This window comes from Leopardus geoffroyi, chromosome A2 (assembly GCF_018350155.1).
Source record: "Leopardus geoffroyi isolate Oge1 chromosome A2, O.geoffroyi_Oge1_pat1.0, whole genome shotgun sequence".
In the NCBI taxonomy this organism is placed as follows: domain Eukaryota; kingdom Metazoa; phylum Chordata; class Mammalia; order Carnivora; family Felidae; genus Leopardus; species Leopardus geoffroyi.
In genome coordinates, this window is record NC_059331.1 from 150,910,156 (window position 1) to 150,930,941 (window position 20,786).

Sequence of the window (20,786 nt, forward strand, 5' to 3'; positions counted from 1 at the left end):
TTTCTTTCTGGAGCTAGTCCCTGGACTCTACCTACTCAGAATAACAGCAGTTACCCATTTTTTATTCCCACGGAAAACCTTGCACTGTTGGCAGGTCTTTCTGGGGGAACTCAAGAGACTAGCAGGGAAAATAAATGGGCAGGAAGTGAATAGATGAGCGAGCAGGATGAGATGATGGGTTATTGTGCTGGTTCAAAGACATGAAGCCTCAGCAGGTACGATTACACTGCATCTTCCCCAAGGCACTGTTGGCAACTCTAGTAGATGTAGACCTCTGCCCACTCCTTCCTTGAACAGTCCTTCTGTTTCTCTAATCAACTGTTGTGTAAATCTTGATTTTTCAGTGGGGCCCATTTGAGGGACCTAATATTCACCCACCATTTATTCTCCCTTGATGAACAACATGAGAAACTACCATTGAGGAGCCTTGGTATATAGCAAGAGTTGATATCTGATGCCCTTCCTTCCTGCTACTCCCCTTTTAAGAGCCTATAACTCTTCCTACCCAACCATGAAAGCCAAAAATCTGTCTGTTTTCTGAGCCAGCATCCTCAGAGTATATCCTGGCTACCCAGGGAGTACCATTGCTACAGAAGTTCCGTGGGTTACAAACTGAACAGAATGAAATTTTGTAAAACTCGGGACTGAGGCAGGATGGAAATTCCTAATGCTTTCATCTCTAAGTGCATCACATCACAGGAACATGATTATAAGTTCTGTCTCATTGTGGCATTTGTCAGAGCTGTGATAGAGCTGAACCAAGGCTCGGGGGGTGGTGGCGGGGTGGGGGAGGGGGAGTGTCCCCTGAAGAAAGGAGCTGGTTTTCCATGAGAACTCTGCCTGAGTGCAGAAGTACTGCTAAGAGACATATTCTGGTATCCCATTGGGTTATATGGTCAGAAATTAAGACTCTCTCTCCTATATTCTCTGAAAAGAGTTTGAAAATCCAAATCATTGAACCCAGACTTGCTAACATTTCCAGGAGCCCACAGTCCGTGGCTAGGTCAAATCTGGAAACTATGTCATTTATTACAATTCTGGTGGTTTTTCTTCTGCATTTTGCTGTGCCCAGCCCATATAACTGCCTCTGACTACAAAAATACCTTTTAGATCAAGGATAAAAGAGGACACACTGGATAAAAGTTGAGCAGATCTGGACCTCCTCATCTGTCAAATAGAACTAACACTCCTCAGGGTGGCTGAGAAAATTAAATGAGATATTATCAGATACCACATGCAAAGAAAGGGTGATTCACATGACATGTTTATTATGTAGAGGTGCCTGCATGATTAATTAAGTCAATTCACTTCTGTTTTACTTTATGTGGGGTTGCAAGTTTCATGCTGGTCACACACTGGGTTCCAAAGGAATTTTCATACTCCGTACGCAGCTATCTTACGTGATCTGACAGGCCCTCAGGCGTTCTAGGCTTCCAAAAATCAGGCACAGAGAAAATGCTGTAAAAGGTTACCTGTCACTTTCCCTAGAGCCTTTCCCCCTTGGAGACGGCTTATGGCCTCAACTGCAGTTTAGAAAAAAAAAAAAAAGCAAAGCCATTTTATCTTCCTTTCCCTGAGTATGTGAATTAAGGAGACAATTTCAAAGATTTAAAATGATGGCTTTATCCCAATCAAAATAAAACCGTGCTGTCAGTCACTTACTTGTGTGGTTTTGCATGTAAGTTAGCAAAGATCTTCAGACTCAGCGGGATTCTGTCATCTTCCACACCAGTATCCTCTCCCCAACCTCTCGTAACTGGTGAACTCTTACGCAGCTAGAAGGCCCAGCTCAACTCTCATCCTCTGGAAAACATCTTCCAAGAGGCCCCCTGTCAAAGTGACCTCCCACCTTGAGTTTCCCATGGCTCTTTCAATGTATGTGAATTATTATATTATTATTCATATTAATTAGTTGTATTAATTATTACTATATTATATGCTATTTTATATTACTATTTGTATTAATTATTACCATTTTATGTTACTATTTTATTTTATTTGTTCATGTGTCTGTTTAACCCACCAAATCAAGAGCAACTCTAGATTAAAAACTACACCTTACCTACTTTTATTTCCCCAAAGACCAGTACACAATGTTGAATAAACGAATAATGAATAAACAGCTACTTCAATTCATATGTATGTACCAAGATAGATTTTGCTCAGTTCGCTAAGATATTTATAGGGAGGCGGAAATGTTAGTGACCTTCACGGTGTTCTCCAAATACTGACACCACCCATATCTTCCTTGGGCCTCCCTCACTACCTTGCTGAGCCCCTGGACTTTTGACTCCCTATCTTTTTCCCTAGAGTTACAAAAAAAAAACCCTCATGTATTTCTCTAGTTATTAAGGATACTTGTACTTCTGCCTCCTATAATTTTGATCATTATGCTTAAGTTGTATCATGGAGCCAAATGACAATATGCTAAGAATCAAGTTCCTTTAGTTGGCGTGTTTAATACTCAAACTCCTAATAATGCTTGCAACTAACATTTGCATTGTAAGACCTGGTAATTATCAAATTACCGGGTTTATACCAAACCCTAAAGAGTGCAGCAGTGAACAAACTATATGATCAAAAACTTCTCTTATGAAAGACCAAGTCTGTTGTCCAGAGGAGTGAACTTCTTCAGTTAATCCAGGAGAATAGGCAGAAGTAGGTGAGGGGTAGAGCCAACCTCAGGCTAGCATTTGTCAACACTCCTTTTGAAATAAAGAGTGTTTAACATACAAGGTGAGTCTCAAGTTTAGACTCTAAATAGTGGATTGTTTTCTAGTATTGGGAGGTAGTGATGAACCAAGAAAAAAAGAAGACATATATTAGAATCCATTTAACCAAGATATGTGGGGTTAGTTTTATTTTCAGTGAAGTGGGGCCTTTTTTATGTTTTTATAAATACATACACCTTAAAAAGTATGATTTTAGAAGGAGGAGGAGGACTTACAAATAACCATTAGTAAAAACTCTAGATTAAGATTCAGATTAATTCAGTAAACATTGACTATGATACAACACATTCTACAGTAGGCATCAAGTTTCTTGATTATAAAAGTAGGCCCTTTGGTTAATTCGTTCACATAAAATTTGTAATTAATAAAATCAATGAACTGGAATACCAGAAATACTGGAAGTACTGTAGAATAGCCTCAAAATTGTAACTTTTAATTTTTTTAATGTTTATTTATATTTGAGAGAGAGACAGAGACAGAGTGCGAGCTGGGGAGGGGCAGAGAGAGAGGGAGACACAGAATCCAAAGCAGGCTCCAGGCTCTGAGCTGTCAGCATAGAGCCTGACAGGGGGCTCCAACTCATGAACCATGACATCGTGACCTGAGCCAAAGTCGGACGCTTAACCGACTGAGCCACCCACGGACCCCATGTATCTTTTAATTTTTAATTTAATTTCTAATTCTTACATCCACTGAGAAAGAGTCAGAAGGCAAGTTGGTTTAAAGTTATCCTAAAAAGACACTGAATTCTAAAATACGTCGGAGAATCTCAGATTACATCAGCACTCTACCCTCCAATGTGTTTTAGAAAGCTGGATGCAGGGGTGCCTGAGTGGCTCAGTCAGTTAAGTGTCCCTTGATTTCAGCTCAGGTCATGATTTCACAGGTTTGTGAGATCGAGTCCTGCATCGGGCTCTGCACTGACAGCACGGAGCCTGCTTGGGATCCTCTCTCTCCCTCTCTCTCTGTCCCTCCTCCACTCATGAATATGAGTGTACACACACTCCCTCTCAAAATAAATAAATGAAACATTTTTAAAAAGCTGGATGCATATTCCAGATCATTGGATCTCAAATTTAAAACGTCCACTATTTTTTCTATAACAGTATTATCTATTTTCTTTGTTGTCTTCATGATGTCTTAAGATTAAAAAGCTTTCCAGATGGATCTTGGCTTTTAAATGAGAAAAATGGATATGATTTTTTTTAATTAAAGGTTTTCACTGAAACACTTGCCTGCTTCTAGTCTATAAATTAATGAATTAAAAAAAAAGAGCTCTATTTGCTTTTCCTGCCTTGATCCTAATGATAGCTTGATTTCATTTTTTCAATAACTTCAAAGCAAAGTAACATGTTAAAGCTGAAAAGCTTGCACTTAGTCTATTTCTAATCTCCTGTGTCAAGCTGCCACCATAAAGGCATCCAAAAATTCTACCAAAGAACGTTTATAATAAATTCAATGAATTCAACACGCATAAGTGTTTAATTACGTTAGGTCTCCCAAGTGCAAGCAAGTGTAGCAACTGTAATCTATTGTCTTGGTCATTCGGGGCTGCTCTAACAGAACACCATAGACCGGATGGCTTAAACCAACAAACATTCATTTCTTGCAGTTCTGGAGGCTGGGAAGTCCAAATACCAAGGTGCTGGCAGATCCAGTATCTAGTGAGGGCCCGCTTCCTAATTTGCAGTTGGCCATTTTCTTGTTGTATCCTCACTTATTGAAGAGAGAGATAGAAAAAGCAATCTCTCTTGTGTCTCTTCTTATAAAGGCACTAATCCCACTCATGAAGACTTTACCTCCATGACCTTCAATTGCCTCCCCAAAGCCCCACCTCCTAATACCATCACATTGGGGGTTAGGATTTCAACAAACGAATTTTTCAGGGACACGAATGTTCGCTCCAACTCATCTATGTATCCAAATGAGGACTTTGAATCTCAGGGGTCATTCAGTCTTGTGACATGAAAAGCATTCTCTCCACTGAGGGAGGTGTTTCTCAGGTCCTCTCTTGGCTTGGGTAAAGTACTCCTCATGACGATTTCACCTCCCTTTGCTCTGACTTCGTTACCCATGAAGCAGCCTCTGGTGACTGGGAGGCTTCCTGACATCATGGCTTGGGGAATGGTGGGAATTTGAGAGCTCTCCAGGCACTGAAGAGGGAGGTCATCCGTTCTCTTAATTAACTGGCATTAATTAGCATTCTGATGTCCATGTGAGTGTCTTGTGAGTCTGGAAGCCCTCAGTCTTCCTGAGACCTGTCAACTTGAAGAACTCCCAAAACCCAGTTGCTGGTGCAGCAAAGCTTCTAGATCCTGTGCTGCACTGAATATCTCAAAAAAAAAGACCACTCTGGAGAAGCCTCTAGGAGGACCAGCCCACAGGACTTATTGATGTAGCATCTCTATTCCATTGTTGTCCCTCTCTAACCCAGAGAGAGAAAAGCAAGCACTTGTTGAGTATCTGCTGTATGTTTGAGGCTGTATCAGGTGCCAGCAAGGTATTATGAAATATCCCTGCCCACAAAAAGATTATAATTTATTTGGTGAGAAAAGATCCCTGCCCACAAAAGATTATTTGGTGAACAGTGAATAAATAAGCCTCTGTGTGTACATCCATCTATTTCTATCTATAGATCGGTATCATAATCATGTACTGGTTCGTGTGATCTGTTAATTACAAAATAGGACAGTACCTAACAAAGTGTCCTTCATATAATGTACATAGTAAACACTATACCCAAAGTATCCAAAACACATGATGAACTATTTCTCTAGCAATAAGAACTAGTACATGCTTTACTCCAGGCCTAAACCACCACCCCCCGCCCCCGCAAAAAAATCTGGATTTGATTCCAGCTGTAAAAGCCACGTGTAAATTTAATATCCAGATGCAGAAAGTGGACACCAGCAAATAAATTTATGGTTGTGGAAATATTTGGATACTTTGAACAAGAGTGATACACACAGAATTATGTGGCTTATGAACTAACATGCTTCCTTTGAAGATTTGACCTTTTCTCTTAAACTAGAATCCTTAGAGTCCTCATGATAGTTTCTTAATTTCCTTCCAGTTCGGTTGTATCTATGGACAACAAATTCTACATTCTAAAGCATGTCACTATGGCCTAGATTCAATTTCCTTTGGGTAGAAATCATATCCTTCCTGTACATACTTCTTTCCTAGAATTATAGGGGTATATGTAACTATTTTCACTGAGACCAGAACCAGGGTTTTATAGACGTGTACCAGCAACCATTCAGTCAAGCAATTGTTGTTAGAACCGTATTTCCAATCACTATTTCATTGTTTTTAAAGATGTGTTTCAATTTAACAGAAACCCATGGGGGAGGGGAAGGAAAAAAAAAAAAAGGTTAGAGTGGGAGAGAGCCAAAACATAAGACTCTTAAAAACTGAGAACAAACTGAGGGTTGATGGGGGGTGGGAGGGAGGGGAGGGTGGGTGATGGGTATTGAGGAGGGCACCTTTTGGGATGAGCACTGGGTGTTGTATGGAAACCAATATGACAATAAATTTCATATATTGGAAAAAAAATAAAATAAAGATGTGTTTCAAGCTGGAGGGCAGAGGGGGAGTTGGAGGCATGATCCCCTTAAGATAGAAACTTTTCTCTCCAGGAAAAAAGAATAGTCTAGCTGGTTAAAAAACCCAGACTTTAAAAAAAAAAAAAAAAAAAAAAAAAAAAAACTGCTTAGAGAGCAGATCTAAATAATTGTTGCAAAAGAGTTTAAACAGAAATAGGGAGCCTCACAACAAGTTAGCCAGAGGGGCTGACTCATACATGACAACATAATTCTCTCAAATGCACGCAAACAAGAGTAGGCTCAAATAGTCTCCTCTTTCCTCCTGAGATGGCAAAGTACAAAGAAAGCAAGTCACGTGCAGGAAGACTTTATAGAGGTGGGGCTAGACACTGGTTCTTAAAGAATCACTAGAATTCAGGGAAGCAGAGGGAATTTTAAAAGACATTCTAGGCAAAAGAGAAGGAAGAGCCTTGTTGGGTAAAAGCAGAAAACTTCAGGAAATATCAGGCAAATGGTGGCAAATGCTAATCATCTTTTCATGGAACAAAAGTTCCCTTTATGATAACTGTTAGGGTGCATTGCACTGATTGGAGATGTATGTGAAGTTGCCAGTGGGGATACAACCAGGGGTCAGGATATGCTTAAGGGAAAGAGTCAGCAATGGAATGCTGGGACTCAAGGACTGGCCTTGGGAAGGAGAGAATGCCCTCCTTTTAACTGAGTTGTAGTATCATGCCCTCCTTTTAACTGAGTCGTGGTTTAGACACAGATTCCAGAAAGTAGCTACTTCTAGGTGGAAAGGGACAGAATGCTATTCTCAAAAAGCACTCAGGGGTGCTAAGTTACTTTGAAGATTTTATTTCTAAGGGAGATGGTGAGCACATAGAATTTTCCTTATTCCTTTCAGTTTGTCGAAAAGATTGCAGAATAAAACATAATTTTAAAAAGGTACAGAGCGCTCATAGCTGTTACCCATGTATCTTCAATCATAATCTGCCTATGGGTGTCAATAGGATCACATTACTAATGATAAATTTTTTTTAAATTTTTGTAAAGTGTTTACTTATTTTGAGAGAGAGAGAGAGAGCATGAGCAGGGGAGGGGCAGAGAGGGAGAGAGAGAATCCCAAGCCGGCTCTGTGCCATCAGTGCAGAGCCCCATGTGGGGCTCGAACCCATGGATTGTGAGATCATGACCTGGGCCAAAATCAAGAGTCAGATGCTTAATCGACTGAGCCACCCAGGCACCCCACTAATGATATAATTCTTAATGCTACCTGCTTGTGCAGGATGACCACTCCACCACCAATTAAAAAAAAAAAATCCTCTCTGATTGTTTCTGGACATCTGTCTCACATAAGCTCACGAATGGTATACTCATCCACCCTGTGCAACCTCCCATGACTCCTTGCTGGCAGGCCCCTATCTCAGTGAGGCCCTGGCCCCGACTCTGCACGAAGGCATTTGCAGAGGACCCTCCACTGCCACTGCCCTGGGGCCCGCCCTGAGACCCTGGGCCTCTGTGTCAAAGGCACCGTCTGGTGTCCTTATGCTCCAAACTTCGAGGTACCAAAGTGGCCTTGTATTCCTTTCAGTCCTCCAGAATTCTAGAACCATGCTGTGCTCTGGACAGAAGTAGGGATGCTGGCCCTATCCTCTGCTCTGTTACCCTTTGTCACTCAGGCACCAAAGCTTGGCCTAGACTCAGCAAACACCTTGTGGAAACAGTTTCAGCTTCCCTGCAGTCCACCTTTCCTCGGGGCACAGACCTGGGGCAATAGGGTTGGGTTCAGGCATGTGATAGCAAACAACTCCCCAGACCTCCCTGCGATTCTCCCCCACCCAGACCCGCTTTACCACTCAGTCATACCCAGATGCATCTCAATTCCAGTGGTGGGCACCATGAAACTTAAGGCCAGGCCACCATTCACATCACTTATCCTTCCATCTTGACTCAACTACAGAAAAAAATAAATCCACTTGGTCAAAGTAGTTATTTGCTCATTATGAAGCCACGTGCACGAATTCATTTATGCGGCACATATTACAGAAGCCCTGCTCTCTGCCAAGCACTGTGATAACTGGAACAAGGGGAGAGTCAAAAAGATGGTTGGGCACAGTACTTCTCAAGGAGCTCACAGCCTAGCAAGGGGAGAAAGAAGTCTAGAAACCCACCGTTAGTGCAATCTAGAACCTTGAACTTCATGTTGCCTCAAATAGATAGACTTCCCAGGTACTGAAATTCAGGGAGGTGCTCTTTGAAAGATCTTTTTCTCCCTTCTTGAAATCAGGTTATGTGTTCCTCATGTACTAAGACCTTCAACAAGAAAAATACAATACAGAATGTCCTGAAATAGTTGAAAAATGGGCCTCTGAAAACAGTATGAAGCTTTCTATGTTAAGGTCAAATGATAACAACAAAACTAGCTTTACAATAAATGCTGGATATAGACTGACAAAGCAACAGATCTGGAGAGGAAGAAAAACAACCCTGGATTTAGCACAGAAATGAATGAATGATCTCTGTAAGAGATGCTATTATCAATGTGAAAACGACGTTCAAGACGTGTTAACAGGAACGTGGCAGGCAGCACTGGGCCTTCATCCAGGCACATTCAGACTTGGTCAAGCCTTTATTATGTCCAATTTTGGTTTCCCGCTTGAAGAGTTGTTATGTTTCAGGCTGATATTAAAAGAATGGAAAATAAGCACTGGCACGTAGCCTAGAAAAGATGAGGCTAAAGCATGATTTAGTACCTGTGGCCCTGATAGAGATAAGTGGGTTTCTATTTTGGCAACAGGAAGTACAGTTCAGTAACAGAATAAATTGAGCATAAGTGTGATTAAATACTGGGGCCTTGATCACAGGATGCCATCTTTGAAGCATAGTACTTTAGCCCCACTGCCTTCAGAGTGTCGTTCACTTTCTATCTTGTATCACGGTGTTTGTATACATACCTTACCTCCCTCTGAGTCTGACCTCCTCATCTTTGGATCCCCCACAGCATTTCCCTGGGTGACTGGCTTGTAGTAAAAATTGAAATAGTGTTAAGTGAGAAGGGGCGAGGCAGGAACATGTTGGGACAAAACTACATGGCTGCCATTGTGAGAGATAAGAGAATGTAACACACACGATACTGTACAAGCCTACGGACAGATCACACCAAGAATAGTTAAGAGAATTGTGTCAGCAAAGGCCACAAGGATACCAGTTAAGGACAGTGAGTTGCACGGGAAGGGTAGGGTGAGGGTAAAGTATGACTTTCCAGAACAGTCCATTCATTCCTCCACCCCCACCCAGCCCACCATGGATCCCTAGAGGAAAACACAGCAGGAACTAGGAAGACATTAGCAAAGATGCAGTGAGGCAGGATAATCAAGGAAAAGGCATTACTGGAAGGTAGAAAGAAGAATAAAGAGAGAAGAGGAGTCTGTAATTTCTGTGATGGGACATGGATAAAGGGAGGAGTATTTCATGAGAAGTTTTCTTAGGAGGACCCATTAAAATGCAAGATCACAGGACAATGCAAAGCAATATCGTTCAAGTGAACATGTTCGATGCCATGAGGGTAGTGAGATGCCATCAGCCGTGGAGGGAAGAATACAAGGGGCCCATGGAAAGAAGGAAATAGGATCTGCCTGCTGATATGTAGTTAACCCCTTCACTTCCATTCCTATCCAACATACCCCACCCCATTTTTCTTTTTTGAGACAGTGAGAGAGAGGGAAAGGGGCAGAGAGTGAGAATCTCAAACAGCCTGTCAGCTGTCAGCACAGATCCCAACACAGGCCTTGAACTCATGAACCCATGAGATCATGACCTGAGCCGAAATCAAGAGTTGGATGCTTAATCGACTGCACAACCCAGGAGCCCCATTCCTATCAACCCCTTGATAAGCAGCCATCTAGGCAAGATATTTTGCCTCATTCTAAGAGTATGGAGTCTAGGAATTTCTTTATAAGAGAGTATTTTTCAAGAGGCTTTTTAAAAATCCCTTTTAAATTATTGAACTGTTGTCTCTCAAGGGAGTAGATTTCTTTGGGGTTTGAGTTTCTGTAGGAAATAAGTGGCTGTGTGTGTGTGTGTGTGTGTGTGTCTGTGTGTGTGTGTGTGTGTGTGTGTGTGTGTCTAAAGTGCATTAGGGCAGGACACAGGCACTTCCCACATACCTCACTTTTCCCTAGGGAATTGTTCCAAGGTAGAAGCTGTTCTCAAACAACCATTGCAGACTGTAAAGTCTGGAACAGATCATGTGGTCCAGTCTCCTACCTCCATGAAGTTATTTTTTTAAATCATATTTTATTAATAAAGGACCACCCTGTGGTAGGAGCTATTCCTTTCTATTGCACTGACCTCCCTCAAACCTTTGATAAAAAATTAAATAAAGTATCCAGAAAAGGAGGATGCTATGAGTAATTTGAGACTAGCCCAGACTTCCATTTTCCTTAGTAAAATAGTCCTGAAATGTCACATGTGTGACACCCACTGTCTTGCTGACATATGCATGACTGCCTCCATCCTTCGTGGTGCTGGTGAATGATCATTAATCCAATTCTCAGAGACCAGTTCTGGAAGCAGGGCTCTCAGTACCCATGTCTGTGCTACACAGTGAGAGCACATTAGCCTTTGGTGTGTTCTTCCTAATTCCTCTCATCTTGCCTCTGCAGCCCCAGCTAGCCAGACACCCAGAGGGCTGCCTGGAAATTGTTGTCTACTCTAGCCTTGCCCTCAGCTCACGATTCACTTCTCTCCCTGCCTGTCAAATGCATCCAGACTCCCTTTCGTTGGCCCTTGTGCTCTTCCTATTTCCCACCGGTATCTGACCCAGGTCCAAAACTCCCTTCTCTCTTCACTATTGCTGTGTCGGTACACTACTAAGTAGCACAAGTTGGGACACCTGCTAGTTGTACTATCACAGGCTAAAGACAGACAGCTACTTCCCAAATACATTTCATTAGTAACAAGGTGCCAACAAAGAGTGTGAATGATTTACCTATTATCTTTAGGGCTAGGAAAAGAGCTTGGTGGATATCCTTTATACAGCTCACCACTAGCATACTTTTAGTACATGAATGTCAGCGTGTTAGAGGAAGATTACCAAATTCTTGCTCTCCCCCATGGAAGGTAAGGTGCGCGTGCACGCGCCTGTGTGTGTGTGTGTGAGAGATGAAAGAGATAAAGAGAGAGAGATAAGACTGATCTGGAAAAATAACAGAATTTTTTCCAAGCTACTCCATTTTATGAGCTCGTTCCAAATACAGCCAAACTATGCTTGCCACCTTAAGATTGGAGTGTATTGGGAGGAAGGGGAAATCAGGAGCTGAAATGAATTCCCAAGGTCAAATGAGGCCCATAAGCATATGTATTTATTAATAATCTATCACTGCTGTAACAAATAACGACAAGCTCCGTGACTTCAAATAGCACACGCTGATGATCTACCATGCTAAAGCTTCCAAGTCCCAACACACGTTCAAGGGGCCAAAATCGAGGTGCGGGCGGGGTGTCATCCTTCTGGAGGCTCTAGGGGAGAACCCATTTCCTTGCCTTGCTGGCTTCTAGAGGCTGTCCTCAATCTTGGCCTCTTGGCCCCCTTCCTCCCATCCTCAGTGCCAGCAATGTCACATCTCTCTGGCCATTCCACTGTAGTCACCTCTCTCTCTGACCACAGCCAGAGAGGGCTCTCCAACTTTAAAGACCCATACAATTAGATTGAACACACATCTGGAGAATCCAGGATCATCTCCCTATATCAATGCCTGTAACTTAATTACAGCCACAAAGTTCCTTTTGCATATTGCACATATTCATAAATTATAGAGATTAGGACATGGATATCTTTGGGAGGAGTATCATTCTGCCCGCCACAGCAGAACACTGAGCTTGGTGAAGGGAAAAAAATCAATGTGCAAAATTTGGTAGAAAGGAGCATAGCAAAATGCCCCGATACATGTTTCTATCTCAGCTCTGGAGCCATAAACTCAAGCCAGGTCAGTGAGAATTCTGTTGAGGCAGACATAGCTCTATTTTTATGAGTGTCTCATGAATTTTATATAGTCAGCATATGTTGAGTGACAATATATATAATCAGAGAGATGTTTAAATGTGTATATGTCATGATATATGGAGATAGTTAACTTTGAAATTCATTAAACTGCATTTACTCTATAAACTCTGACTTTGATGACAGCATAGTATTTAAGCAGGAAAACAACCAAAATTTCTAGTTGCTTGAAATGACAAGAGCATTTAACCTATCTGAATGAAACTTCTCCAAGTTGAGTACAAAGGTCAATGATGTGGCTCTGCTCCCTGACATTGGCGAACTGTTCAAACGCTCTGTGCTTCTGCGCCCTTGTTTGTGACACAAAGCTGTAGCTCTCAAAAGATGTTTTTCGTTCTGTGAAGGGGGCTCTCAGTGTGTGGAGTTGATAGCTTCTCCTGCTGTTTACCAAAAGACTCATCTCAACCTTCTGTTGTGAGAACTGAGTTGTTCTACTCATTTGACAGAAAGTCCTATGCATCCGCGTTCCGCAGCACCAATCTGATCTTTGCCTGTTAGAGATGAAGAAACGTATTCATAACTCAAGCCCAGAGGGAATGTCATCTCCAGATAGAATCAACAACCACCCCCTCCTCAGGGACTGGAATTTGGTTGCTTCCCAAGCTGTTGCTGACCAGGCTCCCTTGCCTGGTTTGGCTGATGAGATCACCACACCAGAGTGCGATGGGTGCAGACCAGGCAGACTGTTGCAACATGTTCCTAGGCAGGCTGTTGCCCTCATTTTACTGAGGGGCGTGAGCGCCAAACACCCCGTATAACCCAGCAGATCACTGATAGAGCCGTCTCTCTTCCCTTTGCCTTTGGTTTGCATTTTTATATCATGCATCCATCTTTCCCTGGATAAAAGGGCTAAGAAGAGTTTCTCAGATTTGATTTCTCAGTGGGAACTGTTTGCTTTGGAAAGCACCTACACCAATGCTAATTGAGAACAGAGCTCAGAATGAGGGCCTGAGAACTGCACCCATGTGAACTTTTTGGTGGGCTGATTTCTGTTGATCTCTTCAGAGTGAGATTCGGCACGCAAGTGATCCCAGGATCAACTGTTTTCCAAAAGGCTGAGCACATGGGTCACTGTCTTTTCCTTTGACTAGTTCTCTACCTTGGAATAATTGTAATTAATCATATAAAGTCTTCATGAAAGCTACTGAGAATCCTGGCCCCTAGTACCCACTAATAACAGTCTGGAAATCTCGAAGCAGTCTTCACCCTTTACAGTCTAAACAGGATGGGCCTCTATTAGAGAGATTACAGTAAAAAATAACAATCAGCTCTCTGATGATCCTATGCGGAGGGAAAGGGTGGGGAGGAGTAGATTTGGCTGAGGACAAGCCCAGACTTTCGTCACAGGGACAGACCAAAGTGTTAACACAAAGGGAGAACACCGGAGCATCCTGCACACTGCATTTCAGCCACAGAAAACATGGCACCTCCGGGGGCCCGGCCCACGCCCTGACTGCCAGGAGAGTCTCAGCACCTCCAGCAACCCGCCACCCCTTCCAGCTACAGACATGCTCGGGGGATCCGGATTGCAGGGAAGACGCAGCCTGGCCGCGCTCTCCCAGTGAGTGCTCACTTTGCCTCTTCGCTTTAAATTTTTCTTTTTTCTTTCTTTTTACAAAGGAATTGTTCTCATAAAAGAGAGAAGAGAAAAGAAAAAAATTTAACTGTGGGAGAGGGAGGGGAGAGGAGAAATCAGGAGGCAAAGGGAGGCAGGCAGTGTGTAAATTTCAGACCTGTATGAAACTTTCTGGTCTAAACTTTGTGGCTGTTCGATTGGTTTTCCTCGTTTCCATTTCTATGGTGGTTTGTAGACCATTTGTAAGGGTTATACCTAGGCACAGGGTTTCTCTACTGCAAATACTGATCCACAAAGTATTGTGTTTCTGAAGATCTGCTGTTAATTTAGACCTGAGCCCTTTGCTCAGAATGATCCATTTGCAGGAATCAGAGATCTTGGCTAAAGCACACATTGCCCAATCCTTAAAGTCAACAGCCCAAAGCCCTTAATATACTGACCATCTGACTGTGACCGAACAAGATTGAGAGCACATGCAATTGATCAGGGAATTGTTCAGATAACAGGCTCCAAGGTTTAGAATCATGAAACTGTGGAATGTTAAAGCTAGAAGGGGCCTCTAGGATTGTTTGCTGCGATGTTCTCATTCTATAGACAAGGAGACGAAACCCAGAGGGGTAACTCAACTTACCCAAAGCCAGACAACAGTCAGTAACGAAGCCAGTGCCTTTGTACTGCAGGCAAGAGCTCTTTTCACGCTGGTGTTTATGAGGTTTGGAAAACTTAGTGGGTCTTGGGAAAAGGTACCACACAAGAGTAAGAATACCAAATGGCCTTTCAGTAAATCTTTCCCATTTTTGAGAGTTTTGGCACCGATTCAGCATGACAATTGTTGTTCCAGTTGTTCCAGCGTTTGTGCAACAGTTAATCAAATAAACAGAGGAACTCAATGGGGTCCCGAAAATGAGACCTACCTCCAGTACATTTGCAGATATCTAGGATCACCCCTTTCGATAAGTGCGATCTCTCAAGAGTGTGAGAGCTCAGAGGGGTTTTAGAGCTCAGAGGGGTTATCTCCACAGGCCAGTGGTTATCAAACGAGTTGTTTTAGGTTTTTGTTTTGTTTTTGTTTTTGTTTTAAGCAAATTTAACGCTACAAGAAACTCTGTTAAGTACAAGAGATGTTCTGGTTGAAAAGGTAGTTTAGGACCTAGACCCCTCCCCTACTGCACTCCCAAATCACGCCCCATTGCCTACCTCCACTCAACTCCCTATCTCTTCTCCACCCCACGCCACTCTGCCCACTCCACCAAAACTTCCTTGGAATCCTAGATCTCCATGGAACAGTTCAGAAGCCACTGGTCTTTTTTAATGCCGTTATTTCAGAGGAGGACACTGAGGCACATAATAGTGAAGAGTCTGCCCAGTGTTACACAGCTGGTCAACAGGGCCTGGAATGCTGGAAAAAAGCCCAATCTGTGTGCATGCACACACACCAGTGTCCTGTGTCTCTCTCTCAACTCTCAGTTCTGAGTTGTCTGAGTTTTCCTGTTCCATCATGCCTGTGTTTCTATCCATTTACTTCTCCATGTCTCTCTCACTCTTCACTCACTGTATCATTTCCTGAACTTCAACAGTTACTGCCTCTCACCTGGACAATTATAATTGCCTCCTCTCTGGTCCTGGCCTCAGTCTCTCTCCCCTTTCTCATCCTGTCCCTCCCCCCACCACCTTTGAGAAGGGGACCCACTCTCCTTAATGTGGCATTCAAAATTCTCTATAATCTGCCTTCAGTATTCCTTTCCATTTCGACCTGTCCCTGCTGCAGCTGAATTGGATCACTCACTGTTCCCTAAATTCATCATGCGCAGGCCACCTCCATGCCTTGGCTCACTCTGTTCGCTACACAGGAACACCTGCATGTACCTCGGTCACCTCATCTGGAATAAAGGCATTAAACAAGATCAATGGCTCCTGAACTATTCCATGGAAACCTGGGATTCCAGAGAAGTTTTGGAGTGGGTAGTCTGGGGTGGGGTGGAGAAGGGATGGTAGTGGGGCGGGAGTAAGGCGGCCTACCACATCTGCTTCTGACTTCCCTCCTGTCCTTCAAGGCCCCAGTCAAATATTACCTTCCTCCGCAAACCTTCCTCAGTTCCTGTCTCTCTCTGCACTAATAAATTTTGTCCAGCCCTATGTTATTAGCCTTGTACTCAAGTTAGTAGTGGGCATGCCTGTGCTGTCTACAAGAGATGGCAATTCACATGCAGGCCAGAACTATTTTGAATCTTTGAATCTTCAGTTTCCAGCTTGGTGCTGATGCCAAAAAAAAAAAAAAAAAAAAAAAAAAAGTTCTTTGAATTTCTTATTATTAGATAAACCAAACTCAGTTCATCCAGGTTCACACTTTTCATTGGAGTCATTTGAACATACGAAATTTCAGCACTTTTTGCTTTGGAAGAAGTATTAGGTTAAATGTCAAAACAGATGCCCAACAAAATGATTTCTAAATTCCTCCGCATTTGCATCAGATAATTGATCTGAGTTTCATTGCCTACAAAGCAAGATTGGCAGAATTTTTTTCTATGAGACACATTAAAATTCCTGAATGCCAGATCCTACACACAGCCATGTTATCTCCAGGCCAGGTGTGAATGGCCTTTCAGGTCTTTAGATTTCAAGGTGCTGTGTAATTTGTTTCTGGTAAGATTATTGAGAGGTTCTGTCACTTGCAATCTGATATTTTCACCACTATTTTTCTCATCTCCCCAAAGCCCTCACTCATGAAGTCTCTTCCTTTAGTCAAAATTTCATGTTTCTTGTAAATATTCATGCTTTTAGTCCATTAAGAGTCATGTTTCTCATAAAGAAGTATGCTTTTATGTATCCTGACGATGAGAAAGTTTTGTTCTTGTGCCACATTCTGTAGCAAATGTGGAAGGGTACACAAAGTTTAAAACCGTGGAATCAAAGAAACATAGGGCATTATATAGGAAATGAGCTCTCACACTATGCTGCCTCTCGCCTCCCTCCCAGCCCATCAGAAATGGCTTCGCAGAGGCCAGTCCAGCTGCAGCAAGAGGAATGGGGTCAGGGGAGGTGCTTCTCTGCCATCTGGAGGCTAATTTGCTTCCTGGCATTCCTAACTGGAATGATGTGGATGCGTTTTTCCCATGGAAACGCAGCTTTGCTTCTCAGTATTAGCTTCAGATACATCTCAGGCTTAAAAAGGTGGTTGTGGGCTGGCCTGGGATCCCAACTGCCATGTATAATGATGTTTGAAGTTCCAAAAACCAATTTGCAAATTAAGGTTTTGGAAACAAGCTTTTCATAAATGTAGACTGCTTGGATTCATTTCCAAGCCTAATTGAATTTTTAAGAGGAGCCTTTAAAAATCTGTAAACCTTACTCATTTCCATGCATTCATTCAACAAATATTCATTCAGGGTTTCCTATGCCAGTTAGTGCTGCCGGACTAAGCACTAAGAATGTAAAAAAGGACCAAACACAGGTTCTGGCTTCAAGATTATCTCGTCTTTTAACCTCCCGCCCACTTCAGGACAGCAGGGATCTTTTTTCCAGCCCCCCTGCCCCTCACAACACCCACATTCCCAGGTCCATTCGGGGCTCCGGCTGCCAGCAGAGCAGTCCAGCCGCCTGATCAGCTTAGCTGCATTCATGTTTTCCCTCGTTCCTTTTTTCCTCTGATCGTTTGAAAGAAATACAAGTTTCTTTTAAGTTACCCTTAAAATAAGTATAATACACTTAAGTTTGTGACTCAGTATCGTACATTTATACCCACACATAAATGTATTTGAAACAAGTATTTTACAAAACAGTGCCCACTCTTACTATGTACAGTGCCCTTGGATATTTCTCTTTTCTTTTCTTTTCTTTTTCTAATGTTTATTTTTGAGAGAGAGAGAGACAGAGTGTGAGCAGGGGAGGGGCAGAGAGAGAGGGAGACACAGAATCCGAAGCAGGATCCAGGCTCTGAGCTCAAACTCGGGAACTGTGAGATCATGACCTGAGCCTAAGTCGGACACTTAACCAACTGAGCCACCCAGGCGCCCCTAATATTTCTCTTTTTTTAAAGTTGTACTACAGACTTCTCTTTTTTTTCAGCTTTATTGAGGTATAATTGACAAATACAATTGTATTTAAAGTGTACAGTGTGATGATTTGATATACATATACATATACATGTACGTATACATATACATATACATATACATATACATATACATATACATATACGTATACATATACATTGTGAAAGATCCCCCCCCACCAAGTGAATTAATATGTACATCACCTCCCCTATTTACCTTTTTTTCTTTCTTTCTTTCTTTCTTTCTTTCTTTCTTTCTTTCTTTCTTTCATGAGGACACTCAAGTTCTACTCTCTCAGCAAATTTCAGTTATATAATACAGTATTATTCACTACAGTCACCATGTTGTGCATTAGATCCTCAGACCTCATTCATCTTATAACTGAAAGTTTGTACCCTTTTACCAGCCTCTCCCTGTTTTCTCCAGCCCCCAACCCCTGGCAACCACCATTTTATTTTGACCTTTTGTTTTTCTTTTTAATTCTACATATAAGTGATTCCATACCATATTTGTTTTCCCCTGTCTGGTTTATTTCACTTAGCATAATGCCTTCCAGGTTCATCCATGTTGTTGCAAAGGGCAGGATTTCCTTCCTTTTTAAGGCCAAATAATATTCAGTCATCTATCTATCTATCTATCTATCTATCTATCTCACACTTTTCTTTATCTGTTCATCCATCAACAGACACCTAGGTTGTTTCCATCCCTTGGCTATTGTGAATAATGCTTCAGTGAACAATGGGAGTGCAGATACCTTTTCTCTCTTTTTTTTTTTAAATATGAAATATATTGTCAAATTGGTTTCCATATAATACCCAGTGCTCATCCCAACAGGTGCCCTCCTCAATGTCCATCACCCACTTTCCCCTCCCTCCCACCCCCCATCAACCCTCAGTTTATTCTCAGTTTTTAAGAGTCTCTTATGGTTTGACTCCCTCCCTCTCTAACTTTTTTTTCCCTTCCCCTCCCCCATGGTCTTCTGTTAAGTTTCTCAGGATCCACATAAGAGTGAAAACATATGGTATCTGTCTTTCTCTGTAGGACTTATTTCACTTAGCATAACACTCTCCAGTTCCATCCACGTTGCTACAAAAGGCCATATTTCATTCTTTCTCATTGCTAAGTAGTATTCCATTGTGTATATAAACCACAATTTCTTTATCCATTCATCAGTCGATGGACATTTAGACTCTTTCCATAATTTGGCTATTGTTGAAAGTGCTGCTATAAACATTGGGGTACAAGTGTCCCTGTGCATCAGCACTCCTGTATCCCTTGGGTAAATTCCTAGCAGTGCTATTGCTGGGTCATTGAGTAGATCTATTTTTAATTTTTTGAGGAACCTCCACACTGTTTTCCAGAGTGGCTACACCAGTTTGCATTCCCACCAACAGTGCGAGAGTCCTTTTCAAGATAGTGATTTAGATTTCTGCCCTCTAATAGTTTCTCTACTTTTTAATTTCATTTAAAAATGCTGGTCATGACCCACTAAGTAGATTTCAGAAGCTGCAAATTGAGTCCCAAACTGAAGCTCGAAGCCCACCAAACATATCACATGATCTTGATTCAACTGGCTGCCTTCAGAGCAGCTTGGGAAGCTCGGCTAGCCTAGTGACCACACCGGCCGGCAGCTGCAGGAGTCAGCCTGGAGGCTCAAGGAAAGGCTTTTTCAGATGGGAATCAGAGGGTCTAGGTTCTGGTCTAGCTCCTTCAGTGATCAGCACCATGGTCTCAAGGAAGCCACGTCAGCTTGCTGCCACACGGCCATAAAATGGAGATGGTCAGGCTTGCTCTGTGTAACTTGCAAGGCCATCCGGTATAATGATGTGCGTTAAAGTGTATGGAAACTATTGAGTACAAAACAAATGCCAGTTATTGTTGAATAGTCTTATTTTTCCCAATTAAAATTTAATATCAGAGGAACAACTTGGAGGGACCATTTGTTCTTTATAGAGTCGGAAAAAAGATCCTTGCATGGGCTATAATATTATGCAACTTCATAAGTGAAAATCTCAGAGTGGCATTTGTTTGTGATGTTGTAACCAGGTTTGTATTTGGGAGCTCAGCTGGGTCATCCTCGCTTCTCTGCCGTTAAATACTTTTTCTGGTTACAATAGCAAGGAAGCAGCTAGGTGGTCAGTAGGCTTTTAACTCGTGAGCTTGTTTGTGCAGGAGTATGCTTTGCCTGATAGTATCAGCTCTAGCCTGCTGGATTTATAAACACTAATTTCTCCTGTTTTAAAGACTTTTTATTAAAAACAACAGACATTCAGGGCACCTGGGTGGCTCAGTCGGTTAAACTTCTGACTTCAGCTTAGGTCTTGATCTCACAGTTCGTGAGTTCAAGCCCCACATCAGGCTCTATGCTGACAGCTCAGAGCCTGGAGACTGCTTCAAATTCTGTGTTTCCCTCTCTGTCTGCTCCTCCCCCACTCATGCTCTGTCTCTCTATCTCTCTCTTTTCTCTCTCTCAAAAATAAATAAACATTAAAAATTAAAAAAAAAATAAAAACAACAGACATTAGACAAATATTAACATGTTTAAAAATTATTAAGAAGGTTTAAAACAATAAACTTCTAGACGAAATGTGGTATTTTTCTCATTGATCTTTCACTTTTTCTTTGTAACTTTCTTGTAAACTTCATCTCACACAGACATTGATTAGAATGCATCTGTTAAGTCCTGATTTCCTGTTTAGAGGCTGGTATTCTAGTCTGATATTTTCTATGCTGGTGAATTCCTATTGAGTGCCTACACATTTGCCTCTTACAGACTAGCTTGGCCTGCTGCATTTGCTCTCCGTATCGTTTCTTTAC

At 42.1% G+C, this 20,786-nt stretch overlaps 1 protein-coding gene across 33 annotated transcripts in view; it reads left to right on the top strand.

Moving 5' to 3' along the window:
• Positions 1–20,786, top strand: part of CALD1 (caldesmon 1) — a 188,017-nt gene that overhangs the window by 98,991 nt on the left and 68,240 nt on the right. For 4 of the 33 annotated variants that reach the window (XM_045495706.1, XM_045495707.1, XM_045495716.1 and 1 more), the window contains exon 1: positions 13,637–13,902. The exons of 27 other annotated variants lie outside the window; for them this stretch is intronic. In XM_045495706.1, coding sequence (XP_045351662.1) covers positions 13,850–13,902 — 53 coding nt within the window. In that variant the 5' untranslated portion in view covers positions 13,637–13,849. Of the gene's footprint in view, positions 1–13,636; positions 13,903–20,786 lie in introns of those variants that run through there. 2 more of the 33 variants (XM_045495729.1, XM_045495730.1) reach the window with 1 other exon arrangement.